We start from the raw sequence: 22644 nt of genomic DNA, 5'->3' as shown, positions 1-22644 counted from the left end.
TTATCTACTCCCTGTCTGGGTTGCATCAGGCACAGCATCACTGGCCAGTCGAGGGAGGTGATTGTCCTGCTCTACTCTGCACTAGTGTGGCCTCACCTCGAGTCCTGTGTACAGTTTTGGGTGCCACCATATAAGAAAGATACAAAGCTGTTGGAGAGTGTCCAAAGGAAGGCAGTGAAAATGGTGAAGGGCCTTGAGGGGAAGCCATACAAGAAATAGCTGAGGTCACTTGGTCTGTTCAGCCTGGGGAAGAGGAGACTGAGGAGACATCTCATTGTGGTCTTCAGTATCCTTGTGAGGGGAAGCAGAAGTGTAGGTACCAATCTCTTTTCACTGGTGACTAGTGACAGGACCCAAGGGAATGGCCTGAAGCTGAGTCAGGGGAGGTTTAGGTTGGATATTAGGAACAAGTTTGTCACCAGAGGGTGGTTAGGCACTGGAACGGTCTCCCAATGGAAATGATCACGGCACCAGGCCTTCCAGAATTCAAGAAGTGTTGGGACAATATTCTTGAACACATAGTGTGATTTTTGGGGCTATCCTGTGCAGAGCCAGGAGCTGGACTTAAGATGATCCTTGTGAGTCCCTTCCAGCTCAGGGTATTCTATGATTTAACAGTGCTGATATGTTAAAATCACTGGAACACAAAATAAATTTTGTTTGAACTGTTAATTAAGATATTAATAAGAGCTGGATACGCAAGAGCTGGAGCAGGGTGGGAGGCGAGTTGGCTGCCTGCTCCTGCCGTCCCAGGGACAGGACACCTTCAACTCTGCCCCTGCGTGCCGCGGCCGGAGGGCGGAGCACAGGGCTGGCGGCGGGGCCCGGGCGCAGGCTCAGCCGGGTCTCTGGGGCCCTCCGCCGGCGGAAGGGAGCGGAGCGCCGGGCGGGTTGTGGCGGGGGCGGGCGGAGCGCCGGGGCGGGATGGCGGAGCGGCGGCTGCGGGCCCGTGTGCAGGGCGGCTGGGCCGGCGGCCCGGCGGGGCGGCCCGCAGGTAAGGAGGCCGGACAGCCGCCTCGCCAGCGCTGTGCGGCGCCCCGGGCGGGCCCGGCCCTGTGGGAAACGCTGGGGCTACCTTCCCCTTCCCTGCAGACGGCGGAGAGAAAAGTGCCGGCCTTGGCGCGGCGGCCCCGAGGGGTGGCCCTGCTTACCCCGCTCCCCTCGGTAACGGAACTGCAGGTGTCCGAACACAGTTTTTGAGTAAAAGTTGTATTTGTGCCGCAGGTGTGGCCGTTTTGGGTGCAGAACGCAAGGTATGGATGTGTTGCTAATGTGCACATTGAGGCGAGTGCAGGGTACACATCTCCCGGCGAGATGAATGAGGCGAATAGAACTTGATGGAGCTGACTGGTGTGAGAGTCAATAGTCACTTTTCATTCGTAAAACACAATGTGTGTCTTCGTTTACCTTTTCACGGTGAAAAATAAAGAGTGCTACTTGGAAGGGCTGGAGTTAACAACACAGTTCTTATAACAAACATTGAAACCAAACCATACAGAGGCAGGAGACCACTTTGTAGGTTTCCAGTCTTGTAGGAGGGACTGATTTGTTTTTGTGAACGTGCTCAAAACACTGAGTTCCACTCACCTGATTACAGTTCCCATAAAACTCCCATATCTCTGCAGACTGAGCATCCTAGGCAAGCTGATTTTTTTTTTTAATCGTGAAAAAATGTAGCCAGCTGTTATGATTTGTGCGTGTGGCCTGCAAATTTTCTGTCACAGGTGCATTTTATTCCAACTATTCCTAAAGGAATTAAAAAAAATATTCCCATCTTTTGAATTATGCAGAATGAAGACCTTGTGTCAGGCTTGTTTTAAAGCCTGTTTGCATGTGTAAATAGAACACATGAAGTGGTATGCCTGAGTTCCTCTTCCATACTTCCTAATTTAAAAATCCTGTTTTAATAAAAATATTTCTCTCTCTTTCCCCCCCCCCCAAAAAAAAAAAAGATACAGAGGGAAGTAGTTTGGCTGCATGGGACAATTTCTGCTGGCATGTCATAGGTGTTTGGTTTAGAATTGAAAGGTTCTAGATGTCATCCTTTCTGATAAAATGATGCTTTCATTTTTGTTTGTCTATAGATAATGAATACGTTTTAAAAATTTCAGTTCCTGTGCAGTTTTAACTCTTAAGTAGTGTAAGTTTGGCTGTTTCCTGGAGTCTCTGCCCGGCAGAGGAGAATACTCCAAGGAATGATCCTGTAAATTCTTCCTAACTATATTTTTTGTATGATGATATTCTATTTCAAGGGATCCTTCTTTTTTTTTCTCTCTTTGCTTTAGCACCTAAGGCACCTGTGGTGAGCAGCCTTGCCCCTGCAGATGCCAGACCGGCATGGATGAGGAAAGATCAGCCTCACACTCAAAAGCAATTTGTCTTTGAAAAGCCATCAGAGGTAAAAATTACATGGTAACTAGCAGAATCTCATCCATGATTAAACTGCAGATGATAAAAATTATAAAAAGGATAAAAAGTATTTGAGAATATAGTCTGTTGTTTAAAAACTCAGCTGAGCTGAACTTTGGGCTTTTACGAAGCAGAATTTGCAACTGTCTTGCATATATGGCAAACAGAAAAAATACTGTTCCTCTATTTAACCTGTTCATAACTACCATTTTTTTTCACAGAGCCGAAAGAATATGTTCTCCTAAATATTCAGAATGATGCAATGTACTAAGCATTGAGCTCTTTTTGTTTTCCTCAGCTGGGATATCTGTCTTGTTGCAGGCAAAGAGTATGGGATTCGTTTTATACACTTAATGTCCCATCAGCAGATGAAGAATATTGTGCTCTTTGCAGAAAGAGGGCAGCTCCTTTCTTGGGAAAAAAAAATAAATCATGAACACTTCTTTCTAAGCTAGACTTATTTCAAATGCTTGGAAGAATTGAAGATGGTCTGGGAAGATTCTCCTTTCTCTGTGACAGAGCCCTGGTATCTATATAGTACTATATTTTGATCCTCTTGCTGGTGCAGTGCAGTACCTCCATGCATCTCAGCACTCTGAGCTCAGAGAAGAGAAGCATAAATCCCTGAGACAACCAAAATGATAGCCAAGGCTGGATTAAACTACTCTGTCTTTTGTTTTAACAAAAAACAGCTATCTCAGCTGTGCAGACAATTTTACAGCATCAGCTCCTGCTATGTTTGGTTTCTCTTGTGTTTTGCTCACTGACTGAGGCCTGGGGTTTGTTCATCTGTCCTAAAGTTAATCTAGATTTTTACTTGTGTAAGGATATTTTAATAATTGGAAGGATAAGAATTTTCTTGGTTGCAGTTGATAAATAGCAAGTATTATAATAATCCAAATAATTTAGAAATCAATGTCCTTTAGGGGGCAGTTGATTGTTAAAAACCAGCCTGCAATGGTAGCTGCGTTTGAGAGTTTCTGTGGCGTGGAGGGAGCGGGTGGGTTGTTACTGCTCATGGATTGTCCAGAGGTATGTTTTCTCACTGCCATATCAGTGTGTGGCTATCCTGAGTCACTAGAGAAGACCTTTAGTTCCGTTTGACTAAAGTGTGCCAGGTACTTAGATATTTAATATTCATTGTGCACTCTCTTGTTACCTTTTAGGTGGAGCGCAGAGTTCCTGAGGCAGGTGTGATAGAGTGAGTACACTGCTGACTTAACTGTGCCTCCTGCAGTTTTTCTGTCATTATGGTCGGTGGGAATCTGCTGGAAAAGAGTTCCTTCTCCACACACAACTGCCATGCCTTTGGAAGAAATTTCAGTAGAAAATGTGGACTTTCAACCCTTTATCTTGAGCTGAGTGTATTATCAGGAGAGTCCAAATCTGTTAACTGGTTTTTATAGCTTTGTTGTAGCTGTGTAAGCCAGGAATAACGATTAATTGGACATTCTGGTTCAACAGAACTGCCATTATGTCTCCTTTGGTTAGCAGTGTACATTTTCCTGGAACAGTCCCTGTGTAAACTATGCTGGAAATTACTTACTCTGGAATATACCAGGAGTATAGCTGGTATGGCAACTTCTTTGAAGGCTTGGAAAAGTAGCTGATAGTAAGTGTCACAGTGAAGCTGGATATTTGTAGATCACTTACCTTTTGTGTTGAAATGGGGATCTTCTGAGGATAATTTTGGCATGAAGGGTGACCGAGTGTGGTGGTGTATGGTGAAGTTTGAGATAATGAAGATTAAATATTCTTCAGTTTGGCTATCTTGGTGGAATTTTCTTACTCAGGATGCCTGTAAATGCAAACATAGTGATCTGAGTGCAGTCTTATGCGGTTGTCTCCTTTAGGTTCCCTGTGACATCCCTGTTTTATTTATCTCTAGAGCCCTAAAACTGTGTATTGAGCCCTTGGTGAAATGAAAGACAGGAAGTATACACAAACTCATTTGCTTCTGCAGCACCCCTTGCTGCCTTACTCTGACCCCTATCTCCAGGACATTATTGCTTCCCTTTTTTAATTTTCTTTTCTTTTTTAAAGAAAAATTTCCCTACTCCAGGCCTGCAGCAATTCTAGTCTGTGCTGCCCAATCTAAGATAGTTTCTTGTTGTCTTTCTGATGTTTCTTTTCCTTTCTACATCCTCAGCAAGCCTGGTGTGTATGAGCTCAGCAAAGGACCAACTGGCATTTCTAGGTAAGTGGTTGAAATTCTTACTTGCTTTTGCAGAGTGATGTGGTGATACTCAGATTTCTGAAGCCCAGTCTCTGCAGAGCATTCTGACTCTAGCAGCTGCACACTGCCCTTCCTGTGTATCATCTGTTTAGAGTACTTCTGGAAATACTGTAAGTATCAGGTAGCAGAGATTTACGTGGTTCTGAGCAGCACTGAAGAGAAGAAAAATAAACGTCTTGACATCCAGTGAGTACTGCATCTGGTGTGCTTGTCTGGAATAAGGACAAGGGGCTTTGTCCATTTGATTCATGATTCAGAATAAGTTGCTGCTGGAAGTTTGGGTTGATATTCCTATATTAGCAAGTGCCTGATGTCTGTGTTGTACAGTTAAGAGCTGCCAAAAACTTTTAGCTGTAAATTGGACTTGTTTTAAATTAATCTAAAAAAAGCATTTAACTTCAGGCAGGTTTGGTAACTTTAGGGTTGTCTCTTTTGCTTATATGCCATGCCTTAATTATTTCAGCTTCAGGGCACTTCAAAACAATGCCTACTTGTTCTGTGATTTTGCTAACTAAAATGCATTTTACTTTACCTTGCTGATTTAAATGCAGTATCAGTATTAATCCTTTTCTTCTGAATTTGATACATTTTTATTAATTGTGGAAAAAATGCCAAGGACATAGTATTTTTTGTGCATTTATTTCAATTAATGTCTTCTTATTATTGTATCATTTTAGTGCCTTCATCTTAATTTCTTCTAAAGGTGCAAATAAATTTTTAAAGCATTTTTAAAAGTAAAAGCTTTGATGAGCTAGAAAGAGACAAGATACGCAACCAGTTGGGTTACTCTGCATTTTCTGGAGTTTGTTTTCATAATATGCTGATGGAATATATATATTTCTGGAAAGTTAATGATCAGATTTTGCATCTTTTTTTAGCATCTGTAGCACTTATTGTGATATCTTTGTAGCACGGAATACTTGTGAGAGTAAACTGCTGTGAGCAGCATTCCTACTTTGCAGCCACTACAGTGGCTGTAGTTCTTGAATGACTGTTAGTACAGTCAAAATATCAAATGTACATAGAGAAATAAAAAAATAGGAGAGATTAAACACTGTAGGGTTCTTGTGGTTGGAAAAGGAGAATAGAATGGCAGTAGGGATAAAGGGCTATCAAATTCTGAGTGACATGGAGATGGTGAATAAAGGGCAATTATTTACTTATGTTGATTGTATTACCATAATCAGGGCTATTTGATTTATCAGATGTGAAGCAAAAGGATGCCATTTTTCATAGTACATTACTGATTCTGGGATTCATGGTGTATTGGTGGTGTTGTGTTTTTATAAGTTTTGAAAAGCAACTACACGTGTTTGGTGAGGGTAAGACTCCACAGGAGCTCTTCTGTTCTCTCCTTCACACCTGCTTTTGGCTGTGGTCAGAAACAGGATACTGGACTTTGACTTTTGATCTGAAACGGCATTACAGCCGTTTTTAACTGCTTTGGGAATCCTGGAAATTAGAACATTTTACAAAAGCAGGTATAGAAATGTATATTCCTTCCATCTTTTCTTTATCTTTTTCGTCCTTAGGATTCATTTGATTCCTGGCTTTATTGACTCAGAACAGGCAGACTGGATGTTTGAACAACTCCTCCAAGACATACCCTGGGGTCAGCGAACTCACATCAGGCAGGGTAAGGAGTGTGTAGACCAGCTTTTCAGGTCATTCCAAGGTCAATTCCATAACAAAATCTGTGCATTGTTTGTAATTGTTTTTATTTTTTGTATTACCACTCCTTCAGATTTCCTTGCAGGTTTTCTGTGCATATCTGAAGAGTACTGCTGTTTATTTTTCAATCTCTATCACCTTGTTACTATTGCCAATTAAATGAAATCTTTCCAAATTAAACTTGCCTGTCATCTCCAGTTTCTTTTCTCACTCTTTTCTTAAGATTAAGTCTGGTCACCATCCCTTTATATAGTCTCCCAGTGATGCTGTAAAAGCTATGCTTTGACGTTTCTGTTGCGAGGTACATTTTTTGCCTCTTTCACTTAAAATCCCAGCAGAGCATGTTCCTTTTTGCCTTGTCTTTGCTTATTAGTTCCAGCATGCAGTAAGAGAAGAGACTGCTATTCTGGATTTGTTCACTAAGGGGCACCTGTTATAGCTAAATTTTGATTTCAGTCAGGAACGGATGTAAGATAATGTGTCAGAGTAACAGGACTGGAAAATGTCTTAGGCATGTGTATTTCTTGGCTTGCAATAAAGGTACAGTATAATGGAGAATGTTATCTGTCAAGCATGAGAAATAGTTACCAAGATAGTCTTTTCAGAAGTTGAAAGTATTTTTAACTTTATCCTTATGTTACACCACAGAGCACGCATTTGGCAAAATATTACTTGTGTCCAACCTTGCTACATTATGCTTCTGTAATGCCCCATTGATGCTACTGTCCTTTCCACTTCACTCTTTTCAGTGGATCCCTCTGCATCTTGCAAGTTATGCCATCATATTGGGCATTGGAACCAGCCAGAATTATAAGTAAAATCTCAGCTTCATTTTGTCATCTTTAACTCGTCCAGTCCTTGCCCTGTCTGGCATAGGGGCAAGAAAATGGATGTGGTTTCAAGATTCTGGATAATTCCTCCTGCAGAGACAGGCCTGATTTTGAATAATCTCATTCCTTCATATGAGTTCATTCTGTAAAGCTGAGGATTTTAAAGGGCTGCTTTTTAATTTTAGGTGAATGGACAGTCTCTTTTTGACCAAGTTTCTTGGCAGAATTGCATCCTCTTTCCATTTTCAAACCCTTTGATAAAGCAACTGAGAAAGTCTTCCTGTTTTCTTTTTCTCAGAAGTATCTTTTGAGGAACCACGGCTTACATCCTGGTATGGGGAACTTCCTTACACCTACTCCAGGATAACAATGCAGCCAAATCCAAATGTATGTATATGTTTACAGTTTCCTTATATTATTGCCTACATAGAAATCCTTTGCAGAGATCAAGAAACAAAAATTCCCTCTATCCTTTACTCTTATATAGAGTATCTGTTAACTTTTCATTTGTGATTCTGCTGGATTGTGGACAGTTTTATAAAATAAACTTTAGGAGTGGTTTGCCTGAGAGGAGCGTGATTTAGTTGCTAAATGTTGCCAAAAGAAAGCTATCACTCTAGAGTTTAAAGGTCTGCTTTTGGGTCACTGTAGCTTTGGACGAAACTCTGAATGGCTCTGTGTGACTTACTCCAAGCATCTTTATATGGGAGGTTGTAGTGCACACAGTCATACTGAGTTTTTTGTTTTAAAGATACAATAATATCAATTACTGAAATGGTTACTTTCAGAAACACTTAGACTCAGTACTGCTTAAATGAGAATTTGGACATATTTTGATTCCTGTGTGGATGCTATGAAATTCACACATGCAACCAGTCTGCTCAGCAACTCCAGATTGTATGAGGTAATTTCCCACGCTGTTTTGGAAGAGTTAAAAGCCTTCTGAGTGACACAGTGATGTTTTGTTCCTGCTTGTGCACTCTTTCTCTCTCTCTCCTTCTCTTCCTCTGTCTCTCTGTCTTCCAGCCTGTTGTCCCATCAGCCTGTCTCCTGGTATTGCTTTGTTTGAAATTTCCATGGCATTAGGCTACAGTGTTCTGAACCATAAATCAGGTGTCACGTAGCATGAGAGAAAAGTGTCCCAAGTCCCAGAACTTCTGCCAAAGCAGGGTATCTCCTAGCAGAGCTCACTTTGGGAAAAGTTGGAAAGACATTATTTAACATGATGAATTGTGAAGATTTTGTAGTCTCAAAAATACTGTAGTTAAAAATTATAACCTATGCATCTTGTGGTGGGAAAATAGGCATTTTTTTTGGTACTCATTTGTGAAACACTAGTTTAAATGGACTTTTCTGGAAGCTGAGTGGCTTTAGGGATTGGAACTGCCCCCACAAAATCATTCTGTTGTATACTAATGACTTAAATCCAGTTCAGAACTGCCTGGTGTGGAAGCCATTGCTGCTCAGAGGTTGGATAGAGCCCATATACCCTGAATTCACAGTTTCATCTCAGTTCGCATAAAGATCAGAGTTAGCACTCATTGGACCACTGGCTTGTTTTTTTCATCTAAGGCCTAAATTGGTCACACATGCTGATTCTGTCTTTTAGCCCTGAATAATTTATCTGTTTACCGAGAGAAAGAAACGCAAACAGAAAGTTAGGTGCACTGGGAAACCTGCATAGCTGGGAGCCAGTCCTTCCCTAGCTGTCCACAGGCAGATAGATACATGGGTAGACTGCACGTGGACACTCTGACATTTCACTTGGCTTTGTATATGGCAGTACCTGAAGCTAGAAGCAGCAGTGGATGGTATAAAAAGCACAGTCCTTCTCAGTAGAAAAGGGTTTCTATCACAAAAGTGTCTTGAGTGTAATGTAATTTAGTGCACAGCTTGGCCAAAACCAATTACTGCCTTAAACACTTGATCTGTAGAAGTAATTAGCTTTGTGTGCCTCCTTTTTTTGTTTGGTAAGAGTTGGTGTGATTATGGCATCGCTAGATTTAATCCAGTGCTCATGCCTAAATGAATTTTGGTATTAGAAAATGTTTCTTTGTAAGCAGTAATATAGTTGGTGACACAGTAATCTTTCAACAAAATTACTTCCACTGCAGCAGGTTTTTAGTGGGGTTTCCAGTACGAAATTCACTATATGGTAACATTTTTAGTAATACATACTTCTGTGATAGGAATTGAAGAAATCTGGTCCTAGTTGGTCACTGAAAAATGCTTTCAGTAATTCCTGTTGTACTCTTATGCACATTCAGGCAGCCCAATTGCAAGAAAACTCCTTTTCAGGTGGTATTACTGATTTCCCTACACTTCCCATAGCTGCAAGCTATGTTTATATATGATTAATTATTCACATGATGCTTAATACTTGAAGTTAGAAATACTCCAGTAGAGAAAGATGGTATGTTGCGGCTCCTACAGTGTGACCAGTAAGTTAAATGCACCTTAAATATGGGTAAGCTTGGAAAGAAGGAAGTGCAGCCTTGATTATTAGAGGTGGATACTAGAAAATAGTTCCTACTGTCTGTTGCTTCTTTTGCCAGTGATGCACTGGGAGATTTCGAATCAGTTTCCTATCCTCTCTTGATCTCTGTTTCTGCTTATATAATGGGCAAGAATTCTGGCCTACTTTACTTTGGGGTTTCTTTTCTTTATATACTTGTGTAGTTCTTAAAAGCATTCTGACAGATGAAAGACATGATGTAAGTTTATAACATTAAATAATTGGACTGAGTTGTAATGGTATGTGCAGAGCTGCCCTGGGCTGTGGAGTCAGCAAGATGTTAGCAAAGGGAAGGATGAAATTCCAGCCAGTCACATTGGTTTTGTGACCCACTGGAAAGTTACAATGGTGGAGTCAAAACCCCAGGAGGTGATGAGTTGAGCTCAACAATCTGTGCTGACAGAGCGGGGACAGGGGGCCACATTAGGCCAACTGCCTCCTCTTGTTCTCTGTCAACAGCTGCAGGCAATTGAGAGCATATCATTTAGTCCCTGATTGCCTGCATTAGTGTGAAAGGCAGCCTGGCTTCACTGTTTCAAGAGATGATTTGGTATTGAGCGATGGGTAACGTATGCATATTTCACAGAAAGCCCGTTCCTCCGCTTTGCTAAAAATATAATCAGAATTGTGGTGAGTCATTTGTTTGATTTTAAGTTTATTGTGATTCAAGTGCAGTATATTTTGTTCCTTGGTAGTTTTCACCCTGTGTGTTATGTTACCTGCCGCTGGCCTGCTTTCATTGCATTTACCCTTCCCCTCTGCACTGACTGCAGTGGCATCCTCTGCTGACCGTGCTGAAGGAGCGCATTGAAGAGTTCACTGGCTACACCTTCAACTCTCTTCTCTGCAACCTCTACCGAAATGAGAAGGATAGTGTGGACTGGCACAGTGATGATGAACCATCGCTGGGAAAAAACCCCACCATTGCCTCACTCAGCTTTGGTGCTACTCGGACCTTTGAGATGAGGAAGAAACCTTCCCCTGTGAGTGTTTATATCACACTTAGACAGTCTTACAGCTACTAATATGTTTATTATTTGCCCCCTGTTTAGAGAACTTAATTACAAAAGTTTTTCACAGTTAATAATGAAAGCAGAACTTGTAAAGTTCTGTGGAATAAACGTACGGATCAAGAAATGCATCGTGTGGAACTTGAAATCCTGAGGATGGGGATAGGACCACTCTACTAGTGTGCTGTAGTGAAACTGTGACCTGGGCACCTTTCTGCCTGAATAAGGGTGTTTACCGGTACTTAAAATGAGATCAGTGATGCTGAAAGTCAACTTATTCTGTGCAAGTGAGTCAAAGAGTTGGTACCATTTTCTTAAACTCAGGCCAACGTTATGTAAAGCATAATGTGGGATGAAGAGTTATTCTGCCTGCTCTTTAACAATGTTTGTGTTTTGATGCGTGCGTTCAGACTGAGGGACAGTGAACAAAGGGAAGAAGCTCATTTCTTTTCCATCAAATACCATGGAAACTGTTGCATCATACTTCACAGACTAAACAGAGATCCTTTACTTTGATAAGGAGGCATGCATGGAATGTCATTTCAGGAGATAGTTTGTGAGTCAGTAGTGAATACTTTTTCTAGATAAAATGGCGTACTTTGGAATGCTGTGTTTACAAGCCAACTTAAACTTGGCAGTTTGTATTTATCCAAGTAAAGGATTTTACCTTATTTTAGGATGTCCTTTTCAGATGTATTTTCTGCTTGTGTAGTCTTTGAGAACTTCGGGAAGAAGTTTGCTGTCTGCTTATGTTGCTATTTATTATGAATAAGTAATACAGAAAGCAGAGGTGATGATTATCAGCCTACTGGAAAACTGTGCTGACATACTGAAATCTCCCCATCAAGAGTCATTGGGTCACCTAGTCGTGAACAGCAAAGGTCAGAAATTGAATCTGAAAACAAATAAATAGTTTGTATTTTTCACCAGTTCTCTAATTTGTAAATTCTTTGTTGTCTGAAGTGAATGTAATATTGGTTCCTGAGTGTGAGATTACATAACTAGTGCATTATGTCAGTGGGCATACCGTAAGTATCCTTGATGCTGTGTTGATGACAAAATGTCAGCTGGAAAGTTCATTCTTCTAGGAAACTGTAAACGGTTCTTGGATTCATTTCTAGAAGTGCCCATGTTCCCCATCAATGGATCAGAATAAAAGCCATTTAGATTTCAGTATAAACTTTGCAGGTTCCCTCTTAAAAATCAATCTGAGTTCTTGAATAAGATGTCTTTTTTTTCTATTTTCTGCAAAGACCCCACAATGAACAAAGGGGGAAATTCAATCTGTGCCATTCATAGTTGGCCACCTTCTTTGATCTGTACTGTGCGGTCTCTTCCCTTTTCTTCCTGACACAGATGATTTTCTATAGATGTATTCCTCAAGCTGTCCTCATTTTTCTTCAGCACCTTTGACAGGATATTTCTGACTAGCTGAATCTTGCTCTCTGTGAAGTGTATTTCTTTTGCAAGTGTGACATGCCTGTTTCTGAGGTAGAATCCCCATGTGTAGTGATCTTCAAATAAGTTGCTATTAAGTACATCCTGTGTCTAAGGGAACTCATGCTTAATAATTACATGGCACACATTACGTATTCTTTGCACGTTCTCAAAGCCTGCAGTTTTCTGAGAGCATCCTGTGACACCACATGCTTTGCCAAGTGGGAGTTTCAAGAGGCTTTAATGGAAATTACAACCTTTCAGGCTGTACCACCAAATAAGTAATTTTCATACTCTATTGTACTGTAGCATTCTCTCTTTCATTAAGAGAAAGTTAAAACTGATTGTAGATATTTGAAGTTTGAACATTAATTTGTTCAAAAGCAAGATATAGGAAGAGCAATGTAGTCTAGGGAAAAGGAATTCAGATTAGCAGTCATCACAGACACTCAGGCTCTCCCTGGTTTGTAATCTGCCAGTATCAGTACATTGGGTTTTCCAGAGTTAGCCTTCATTGAGGAGGGAAAGAGAAAGTAAATACTTTTCCTCCCATAATTAAGCCTCTTTGAAGGCCAACATTCTACTATTTCAGATTCTAGGATTTCAAAGGCCTTTATTACCCTCTGTTCTTGTGTAAATCCTTTTAAGTATTTTGAATTGAAAGATGTAATGAACATACTAGTTGCCTGTGTGGAATCATGTACTGTTACAAAACAGTATGTACCGCACGTGAGGTCACATCTTGAAGGGCTACTGAAGAGTACTAGATAAGAGCCTACAGAGACTTCACTTCGTGTTGGTATCTCTACAAATATTTTCCAGATTATATCTTGAAATGTGATTGAACTTACTAGTGAATAAAATCCCATTTCTCTAGCTGAAAAGACAGCCAGTAGTGTTGGTGAGTTGTTTCTTTTGTGCATGTTTGTGTGAATTTCAACATTTGTCTGGTAGTGATTTGGTAGCATTTACATAAGCCACTCTGAAACAGTCGCTCAATGAAATCTTTTTTTCCTTGGCAAAAATTAAACAATATGAAAAGTTACTGAGGTGCAAGTGGTATTTTTTTTTCCCTGAAAATTGTTCTAGAGTGAGGGGAAGGAAAGGTTCAGTCCTGTTTTTCTTTTTTGATGAGTACTGTACTGGATGAGTAAGTGTTCGTCATATAATAGAGGGTAAAGGAGTGTAGAGACATGCATAGCCTATTGAATCTGCTTAAACAAGCATAATAATTCTTACTGGGTTTTCAGCCCAGTGCATGTAAAAAAAGCTAAAAATACATTTCAGGTGTAAATTCCCCCCTGGAATAAGGATACTTTTCATGGGAATTAACGTGGTGTCAGAAACTGTTTTATGTTTCCTGCTGGGATTTTTTGTTTTAAGCATTCATTCCTCTAAATATGGCCTTTTCTGTTTATTTGGACCAGTTATGTGGTTGTAGCTGATATTTTTCCTTTACTTTAAATGGTTTCTAGGTTTTTCTGAATGCCTACTTGATAGTTCAAAGTCCACAGTGGTCTGGTTTCTTCTAGTTCCAGTAAATTACTTTTACTTTCCTCTTGCTTTCTTGTTGTAGCTCCTGCCTACACCGAAACCAGGAGACAAATGCTTTGCTTTAGAGCTGTGATTCATGCACAGTTCACACACAGCTACTGGTTTAGTCAACAAGTCCTCTCATGCTTGTCTACAGTGTGTCACCACTGCAGCACTGTGACCTGCTGCCATTCTCCACACAGCCTCAAGCCCTCAGTCCCACTTGTACATGACTTCATCCTCCTGCTCAGAGGAATTGATTCCACTCTCTTAGATGGGTCTTTCCAATAGTGCCTCACTACCATTTTTCCTGTTGTCATTGCTCTACTCTGAGACCATGCCAGGCTATCTGATTAGGTCCTCCTGGAAGCTGAGTGTGAAATGTTAGTTCAGCAGTGAAGGGTGGTACTCAAAGTCCCATTAAGCTCCCACATTCCACTGGGAGGTGCTCTGTGGCAGAGGTCTGGGTGCCATAAGGACCATCTGGGTGCCGTTGTCCAGCGAACTGCTGTGTGAACTGTGGAAGGAGTTAGAACGCCAGCTGCCAACTTGCTCTTTTTCCATCTGTAACCAAGGAAACTGATGGGTACTGGAAAGAGAGGGAGCTTCACGTGTGTGTTAGATAATAGCAGGATGTTCATGATGTTCTAAGAATCAGCCTTCATATGGGTCTGTCCTTCAAATGAATCACTAAAGTACAATCTTTTTCTTCTGTCCTTGAGTAGCTGTTCTAGCAGCAGGTAAAGATCACCTAGTACTTTTGGAAACAGGCCTGACAGGCCTAATTGAAGATGAATGTGGGACTATGTGGAGCACAGTAGAAAGAGATTCAGATCAGGATGAGAAGAATTGAACTTTTACATTGGCATGAAGGAGGCTTGCAGACAGCCTGGCTGCAGAGGAGGAGGAGGTATTGTCCACCAGTGTTGGCAGGACTTGAGAAGCTATAGACAAGCAGAGAGGAAGATGGGAGTGCTTTAGAGCTATCTTACTTGCAGCCTACTAGGTCAGCTGCAGAAAGACCAAGGGAGTTTAAGGATAGGCCTGTGGAGGCAGGCAGGTGTATTATGTGAGGAAAGGGCAATATAACTGATATTCATTATTACTAAACACATAAAGAAGAGAACCACAGTGAGGATTTTGTCAGAGATAGAGAGAATAAACTGGTAAAAATGCTGAAGTACTGATAGATGAGACTGCTTTGTTGTGAAGGAGAGTGTTTACACAGCTGGTGGCAGAGGAGTAAACTGGAAAAGAGGGATACAAGCAAGATGAAGTTTGAAAAATAGGAGATCTTTAAGTTTTGTAAGGATAATTCTCTTGGTAATAGGTAAATAGGTGAAGCAGAAGAACTAGAAGCCAGCATTCTCCATGCTAACTTTAGCCATTGAAAATTATTTTGCATCATCTGCCTGTATAACTGCATTATTATTTATACTTTTTTCTGCAGGGTGTTTCTGTTTGCTTTTCCTTATAATAGAAGAAGCTTTCACACTATCCAGAACTCATTTCCTACTACTATAGCAGTAAACTTTCCTGAGACTTAAGAAACAAACTTGAGTGATGTGTACAGATTTATACTAGATCTTTTCTCTTTTTTATTTTGATACCATTTTAAGAAAACAACCTTGATGGAATCCAGGAGTACTTACAGATTTTGTATTCACAGCTTCACATCAAATCACACTGAGCTTTCCTCACTTATTAAGTGTAGTTACTGTATTGGACAGTGTAAAGCTTAATTGTACTATGTGGAACTCAAGATTATGAAAATTCTAGTGTACTAAAAACCAGAACAGTTGCTTTACTATTCCTGTTCTTGTAAGCAGTTGGTTTTGTCATACACATACAAAGTGAATTTATAAAAGTTACCTGATGCATTCCTTTAGATGTTTGTTACCAGAAAATCTTTTCTGGCTTAGATGTCAAAAATAAATTTCCTTCATAAACTTCTTGACCTCTGAAACTCAACTGAGTTTTCTGTATGTCATCAGCTCTAGGGATAAAAGCTCTTAAATGAGCTTTAGTTGACACTGTTAGTAATGACATGTAAGAAGGTAAAAACTTATTGTTCACTGGCTTATCAAAACTAATTGACATAAAAATTTCTTTTTCTAAGTAAAACAAAGCTCAGAGATGCCCCATTTAAAACAGAAAGTAACTGTTGCTTTTACATAGTGACTTTTCTAAGCCAAAAGGATGTTTTCTCCTAAATCATTTATCTTAGCAGAATTCCTTTTTAATCAAGATGAGCAAGAGATAAAAATAAGTCCACTGTTGTCCATCCACGAAGTGAAATGATGTAATCCTCTGAAATAGAAAATAGCCGTGCAATGATACTTCTCTGCTTTTCATCAGCAGTCATGTTTATAATACCTATTTTTGAAATTTTTTCCTTGTTTTCACTGAAGTTAAGAAAATATTTTTGGTATTACACCTTACTTATAATAGAATGAGATAAATGGCTAATAATTCTAGAAGCTTAAAAATATGTTTTACATTGTCTTTGCAAAGAATACGTATTACAAGTGTTTCTGAGTGCCTTTAGCTCTCCTTGATTCCAGAGGTTTAGTGAGGTTAATCAATCACCGGCACAGCCTTGGGCCCTTAGGTATCCCCAAGGAATGTAGAAGTCTGGAGTGGACAGCCAGTGAGCGCTGGCAGTTTCACCAGCAGTATTGAATAGCCTTGTTCTGTCACACTGGGACTTCTGATCCCAGATGGGAACAGAAAGTGACACTGGTGCAAATAAATAGTCAGTTACATCAAGTGATGCTTTTTATTGTCGAGAGCTGATTTGATCCCAATCCAGCTCTTTGGCATTTTAGAAGATTTGAAGTCTTCCTTCTTATCTGCATCTTTTTTATAAACGCACACACTCCCAGTTGTTTTCCTGAAAATCAAACTCTGTTTTAGTCTAGGACATAATTTTCCCATTAATTGTTACTTCACCTCATTATTTTGAGCTTTTAAAAAGACAAACCTGTATCAAGTTGTGGCACTGCACAGTTAAGCTTCAAGGAACTTAGTTAAAATTTTTGAAAATGTGAGCTTTGTAAAAGCATTAAAATGTGTTGGATGAGAGCTGTTGGGTCTTTCTGATGGTTCTCAAAAGACTATGTCTGCGTTTTTATGACCAATTAGTGTTTTCTTTTAACTGTTGGGTTTGTGCGGAGTCCTATTAGTTTTCCTGAATGATTCAACATGTGGTTGAAATCTGAAGACCTTGTAACATTAGTTTCTGTTTCAGAAATGTGGGTCTTCTGTCAGTGTGAGGTAGATATACCTGTACCTCAACCTTAAATCTTACTGTGATAATTCCATTTTCCCAGTCTCAGGTGTCCTATACTGTTTCAAGTTCCTTTGTGATCTGTTTCTGTTACAAGTGACGTAAGTTGTGACCTCTCATCTCTTCTGCCCAAGAAGTACAATTTCATTTTACATGACAGTTGTGACAAATGCTACTCTGTTGGTAATAGGCTTTGTGGTCTGGAGTAATTGCTACCTTCAGCTGAGTCTGAAATAATTGAGCATTGTCTTCTCCTAAACACTCAGCAAGTATGATTTTAGGAGTCCACTAACCATTATAAGAAACAGGAAGAGAAAATACTGCCTAACTAATTAAAAACTTAAAAAATCTGAAGCATTTGTTGTGCAGCTGTCTAAGATGTGTTGTCTTTTACAGGAATACTCATGCTTTAGCAGCTCAGACCTGGCCTTATTATTTTTTCTCATCTCTTCGTAGTAATTGTGTATTTCTGCCTTTTTTTTTTTTCAAGAACAAATAACTGATTTGGTGATCTCTTTGGAAAAAAAACTAGATTCTGGATGTTTAGTGAGCTTAATCAATCACTGGCAGACTAGAAGTGCTTCTAGAGGCAGTGGTGCAATAGCAAGTACATACTCAGGCTATCTGTTTGCTGTATGCAGTATATTCTGAAAAAGGTTAGCCCTGTACTTGTAGAGTGTAGAGACTGAGCACCTGTCATGCTCTTTATTTTTCAGTGAAGGACACTTATTATCCACTTTACACTTTCAAGCTATCTACGGCTTTCTGTAACTTAAAATACCTCAGGTCCCTTTCCTTTCAATGCTAATTAAAATATTTCTCCAACTCCTCCTCTCTCTAAAATAATCCCTGTATTTTGCAGGTGATTTCATATCTGAAACTTCCCTGAATTCCTCATTTCAGAGTGTTGCTTTCTATTTTTTCCTAGACAGCTTCCTAAGTTAGCAATAGAGATCTATAAAAGATAAAATACATACTGCCAATCTGTATTTGGGGGGCATCCTGGTTTTCCTATTCGCATTTCAATATTAATGAAGTAATCAAAGTGCCAACATTAAGTAGGCCAGATGTTAAATGGAAGTTGTTCAAGGTTTGTAGCGTTTCTTTCTGCAGCTATTGAAGGCTAAAATGAGAAAATATTAAAGGATTACATAGAGCATTATAATACCTGCCTATGTGGTGTTCTGGAAGATACTTAATGTCATGCATAGTATGATTTCATGATTTTATTTACTGTCATGATTGACAAAAAAAGAACTGTGTGCTCATAATAGACTTCCTTGATCAATTTGACTTAGCAGTGTATTAGTCTGATTTAAAATTGGAAGGGATAGTGCAAAGGAATAGAGAGTTGCTATTCCCATTGATGTGGCATATGTGAGACTACTACTGTGGTGTTACTATGTCCAGTTGCTATATTTGAGCTTTAAAAAAGTTGTATATAATCTAAAGACATACCAAAAGGTTGCAAATTATTTTCCTTCTATTTTAGCAGTCTGTTTGGCTTATTGATGATACAGTTTGAGACAACTTGTTTTACAAACTACTGCAGAAAAAGGAGATTTATTTATTTTTTTAGATAGGAAAAGCTCTTCGTCCAGCAGCTAATACATTACCAGCATGTAAGTCCAAACTAAGGCAAATCTAGAATAGCAGGAAGATGTGTATTTTTGATGAAGTAGTTAACTGTTGGAATCAGGGTGGCTATTGTAGAATGTCTCCACACTGAACTGTTTATTTTAAGAGTGGATGTTTCCAAAAGGTTCTCAGCCTTTCTGAGAATTTTGCACTAAATGTAGGAGCTTGTTGAACTTTACCTGTATTGTACAGGCAGTGAGATACAATGGCTTCTTTCATCATTAAAATGCTTGGCTACTGGACTTTGTATGAAATACAGATACAGAAATGTTTAGTTAGACTTCTTGATCTTATAAGAGTTTCCTCCTCCCCCCTTACAGCTTTTAAAGCTCTGCTGTAGAGGACTGGTTTTCTACCAGATGCACGTACCCGCTTCTTCAGTGTCTAATGTTTCTTTTTAGGAAGAGAATGGAGACTATACTTATGTAGAAAGACTAAAAATCCCCCTTGATCACGGGACTCTCTTGATGATGGAAGGAGCTACCCAGGCGGATTGGCAGGTAAGAACTCCCTCATGCTGTTTGTGTGGTTTACTTGCAGTGCAGTTTTTCAAATATGCCCAGGACACTCCCATGAAGTTATGGGACATTCTGCTTCCAGTGACACAGTTGTTTTCCAGGGCATCAGTACTGCTTTCTGCCTCAGAATTTGAAAGCAGCCAAAGAAACAATGGATTTTCTTTCAAGTGCTAAGTGATGCAATAGGAATCAGCTCAGATTTTCCAGCATTAAAGTTCAGTAATGAAGGTTGCAGACTGCACTGGAAAGAGCAAAATCAATATAGGAAGATGGGATATCAAAGTGTTGTAGCTTAATTTAAGAAGTCTACAGTAATATACAAAGACCTTTTGTTTTCAGTGGCTCTGAGCAGTCAGAACCTGATTTTTTTGCCTTACCTAAATGTTTAGAAATGTGAATAAAAAACCATCACAGGAAATGAAGGTTTTATTCGTTGTTTGATTACCTGTATTTTAAATGCACAAGGTCATGCTTTTTTTTTTCTTGGGTTTTTTTTTCCCTAATGCCACTTACAGCATCGAGTGCCTAAGGAATATCATTCTAGAGATGCACGGATAAACTTGACCTTTAGGATCATTTATCCAGAATCTGATGGAGTTTGGGAGTGAAGAGTCACTTGGACATCGTTGGGTATACATCCACAGCAGATCCAGACCCTCAGATTGCCACAGATTTAAAAGAAGCCTTACAGGAACAGAGTTCCATGAAATACATGATGAGGAAAAGAGTCGCTATTATGAAGATCTTCGGCAATCAAAAAGCTGCCTGTGTTACATGGACAGAAATTATATGCTGTTACATAGTATTGAATTGCAGGCTTTAAGTTTGTGAAACAACAATGATTGTTCTTAAAAGAACACAAAGCACGTGAAAAATTTGAGAGGTCCCATCTGGAGCAGAAAGATTCAGTGAGCAGATAGTTTTGCCTCTTGTCTTGACTCTCCTTTACCCTTAAGAAGTGATCTTTGAGGTAATGACAAGATGGGTTTCTTTGATGTAAAGCCATCTCTGTGTGTGTACAGCAATGATAAAGCTGCACTTGGTGATGTTCTCAAAGTATTAGTCATTTCATCAAGAGGCAGTGCATTGCTGTTTAGGTTGCAGAGTCTTTTCCAATTAAGCAGTTTCATAATTTAAACAACTACTTGAATTATACCAGTGTCTCCTAGAACAGAGGGCCAAGGCTCTTTTTTGCCACGCACTCTGTGGTCAGACTTTATCCTGTTTATCCATTTAGAGAAGACAAAGCAAAGGCAAGTGACAGAGAGACCTTGGCCATGAGCCTTATCACTCAGGTTGGAACTGCCCATGGCTTGAGTATTAGCAGTCCTCCATCCCTGCTGGCTTAAAACTGTTACCTCTGTGTCTCAGGCGGGAAAATAGACACAAAGAGATGGGAAAAAAATTACTTGCAGAATTTGCTAATAAATTCTTGGTTTATTTTTTGTTTTTAGCATGACTGAGTTGTGGCTTCCATTGGTTTCAGGTGGGAGAGAAAATGTCATCATCTCTAAAAATTAGGCTTGTGCTGCCAGATTTGATACCAGAAGAATTGGTCCAAATATTTGGAACTAAATTATTGCAAATCTACACTAAGTAGAGTGTAGTAGCACCAGGCACAATACTCACACTGGTGCTACTGCTTCTAGGTCAATGCATGTTGCATTAAAAAATATTACTTGGAGGGTTATCTCTTGAACCTCTGCTGTTACAGATCAGCAGTCAGCGCCTCAGGCCTGATTCTAGGTTGACTTGATGGAATTCTTCAAGTTTGCCTTCATCAGGTACAACTCACCTGGCAGTGGGAAGCAGTGAGCTGGTGACTGCAGTCTGGATGTTAAGTCAGGTGTGCTGCCTACATGATTAAGTTCTCACTGCAGATAGAAGGTGTCCACCGTACAGGATTAAAACATAGGTTTGGTCTGTCTTCACTGTGCCTGAAGTAGGATCTAAGCACAGGTAAATACTCCATGCCTTGTAACATGTTAGCTTTGTTAAGCAAGTTAATGTACCTCTTTAGGGTAAGAATAAGCTGGTGTTTATAAAATATCTGTCTTTTTTTAGCCGGCATTTGCTGGGGTTTAAATTCTTACTTGATGAGAGCAGTCAAGTTATAAATACTCAGTTATGCCTATGTTTTAACGTTATTGATGACCTAAAGGACAGACTGTTGAGCCATTTCAGTCTCTGTGATCTGAAATTGGGCAGAATCATTTTCTAGAATAATTTTCTGTATGATACCTTCTACACCATACATTAATCTTCTAAAATGAATGAATGTTATTAGACAACTTGCTCTGTTATCTAATGATGTCTTCACTTTCATCTGAGTTTGTTCAGAAATATGCTTTTGGAGTATATGTAATGTTAATTCCTTGAATTTTAATCTAAGATCTAGGTTCTGTGATGTATCTTCTGGGAACCACTGTTGAAGGAAGCAGACACTTGCTTCCACATTTACTTTCATTGGGTCACTGGAGCTTTGTGCACATCCCTGTAAGTGTGTCCAGGTTTGGCAGTCCTGTCAGAGAGTGTTTTTCCTTAACCAAGGGACAGTGCTAATTTCTCCAGGTATTCTGAGAAGGCAACACTTTAGCCTTTATCAGTTCATAGAGGCCACATTTATTTTCACTGTGTTAAGAGCTGTCATGATTGAAGAGAGCGTAGGAGATAGGGACAAGTCGGAAACTCTTAACCCCCTCCCCCCCCGACCTCAGCCTATGGAAATTGCAACTCATTTGAATTCGATGAATCTATGGCACATAACTAATGGTAGGCCCTGGAGGCTGATGCTGGTGTGGAAGAGCAGGTTTTCACTTCCTTTCTTGGTTTCAGTTTGTAATGTTTGCAAATTATAGTTTAGTTTCTTTACTTCCTTTGATCTGGGAGAAGACCAAGTTTTCCTTCCCAACAATAAAATGATTTATAAGATAAATGCTTTATCCCCCAGAGCTCTGTTCCGTGATACCTTTTTGTTGCTGGAGTCTGCTATGTTCTGCTCTCTCTCATGTGTCAAGTGTGCTGTATCCAAATCTGGTTGACAGTGGGGAGAAGGCATACAGCATCATTCCTCCCGGTGTCCTGAGTGTCCTGGCTGCAAGGGGAACAGTTGGCCTAGAGGTCAGGTTTCTTTGTCAGCTGGGAACTTGTGGGTCCTTCCTTCCTCCCCCCACCTCCTCCCTAAAAAAGTCACCTAGCCAGGTGGTAGCAGATTGCAACATCCTGCCTGCCAGAACAGCAGGAAATGGCTTTGAGCAGAGGAGATTCCAGCCCACATCTCCTCAGGAGGTCTTTCTGCAGGGATGTTTTTCCTGTAGGTAGAAATTTGTTCCTGAATGCTGAGACACTCTTGCAATTTTCAAAATGTATGTGTGCAAAAGTGAGATTTGAGAAGTCTTGAGCCTGGTGGTGTTCCCACAGTACCTAAAGATTTTTCACTAGAGAACAGGGCAACATGAACATTTCTTGTGTACTGTTCAGCAGTTTCTGCTGTTGGAGTCAGGTGCAGAGGGCAGCATATTTAGAATGCTGAATACTCAGTTAGGTTCCATTCTTTAA

At 40.0% G+C, this 22644-nt stretch overlaps 1 protein-coding gene across 2 annotated transcripts; it reads left to right on the top strand.

Annotated features, from left to right (window-relative positions):
* Positions 1-924: 924 nt before the first annotated feature.
* ALKBH3 (alkB homolog 3, alpha-ketoglutaratedependent dioxygenase) lies at positions 925-22348 on the top strand. 2 transcript variants are annotated; one of them, XM_017813492.1, is made up of 9 exons: positions 925-994; positions 2286-2398; positions 3576-3610; positions 4559-4606; positions 6178-6281; positions 7445-7533; positions 10435-10644; positions 18970-19068; positions 19602-22348. In XM_017813492.1, exons 1-9 carry the CDS (start codon positions 925-927, stop codon positions 19692-19694), a joined length of 861 nt encoding a protein of 286 aa, XP_017668981.1. In that variant the 3' UTR covers positions 19695-22348. The 2 variants fall into 2 exon arrangements, with proteins under 2 accessions (XP_017668981.1, XP_017668989.1); XM_017813500.1 differs by lacking the exon at positions 925-994 and adding an exon at positions 1225-1352.
* The last annotated feature ends 296 nt before the right edge of the window (positions 22349-22644 follow it).

The sequence above is a fragment of the Lepidothrix coronata genome, unplaced genomic scaffold (assembly GCF_001604755.1).
Source record: "Lepidothrix coronata isolate B3197 unplaced genomic scaffold, Lepidothrix_coronata-1.0 Scaffold1, whole genome shotgun sequence".
In the NCBI taxonomy this organism is placed as follows: Eukaryota; Metazoa; Chordata; class Aves; order Passeriformes; family Pipridae; genus Lepidothrix; species Lepidothrix coronata.
This window is presented reverse-complemented; position numbering and strand designations above follow the sequence as displayed.

Coding starts and splice junctions, on each gene's coding strand:
- ALKBH3 (XM_017813492.1), top strand. CDS start 925: ATGGCGGAGCGGCGGCTGCGGGCCCGTGTGCAGGGCGGCTGGGCCGGC. Junction 4,607..6,177: donor GGACCAACTGGCATTTCTAG/GTAAGTGGTTGA, acceptor TTTCGTCCTTAG/GATTCATTTGATTCCTGGCT. Junction 6,282..7,444: donor GCGAACTCACATCAGGCAGG/GTAAGGAGTGTG, acceptor TCTTTTTCTCAG/AAGTATCTTTTGAGGAACCA.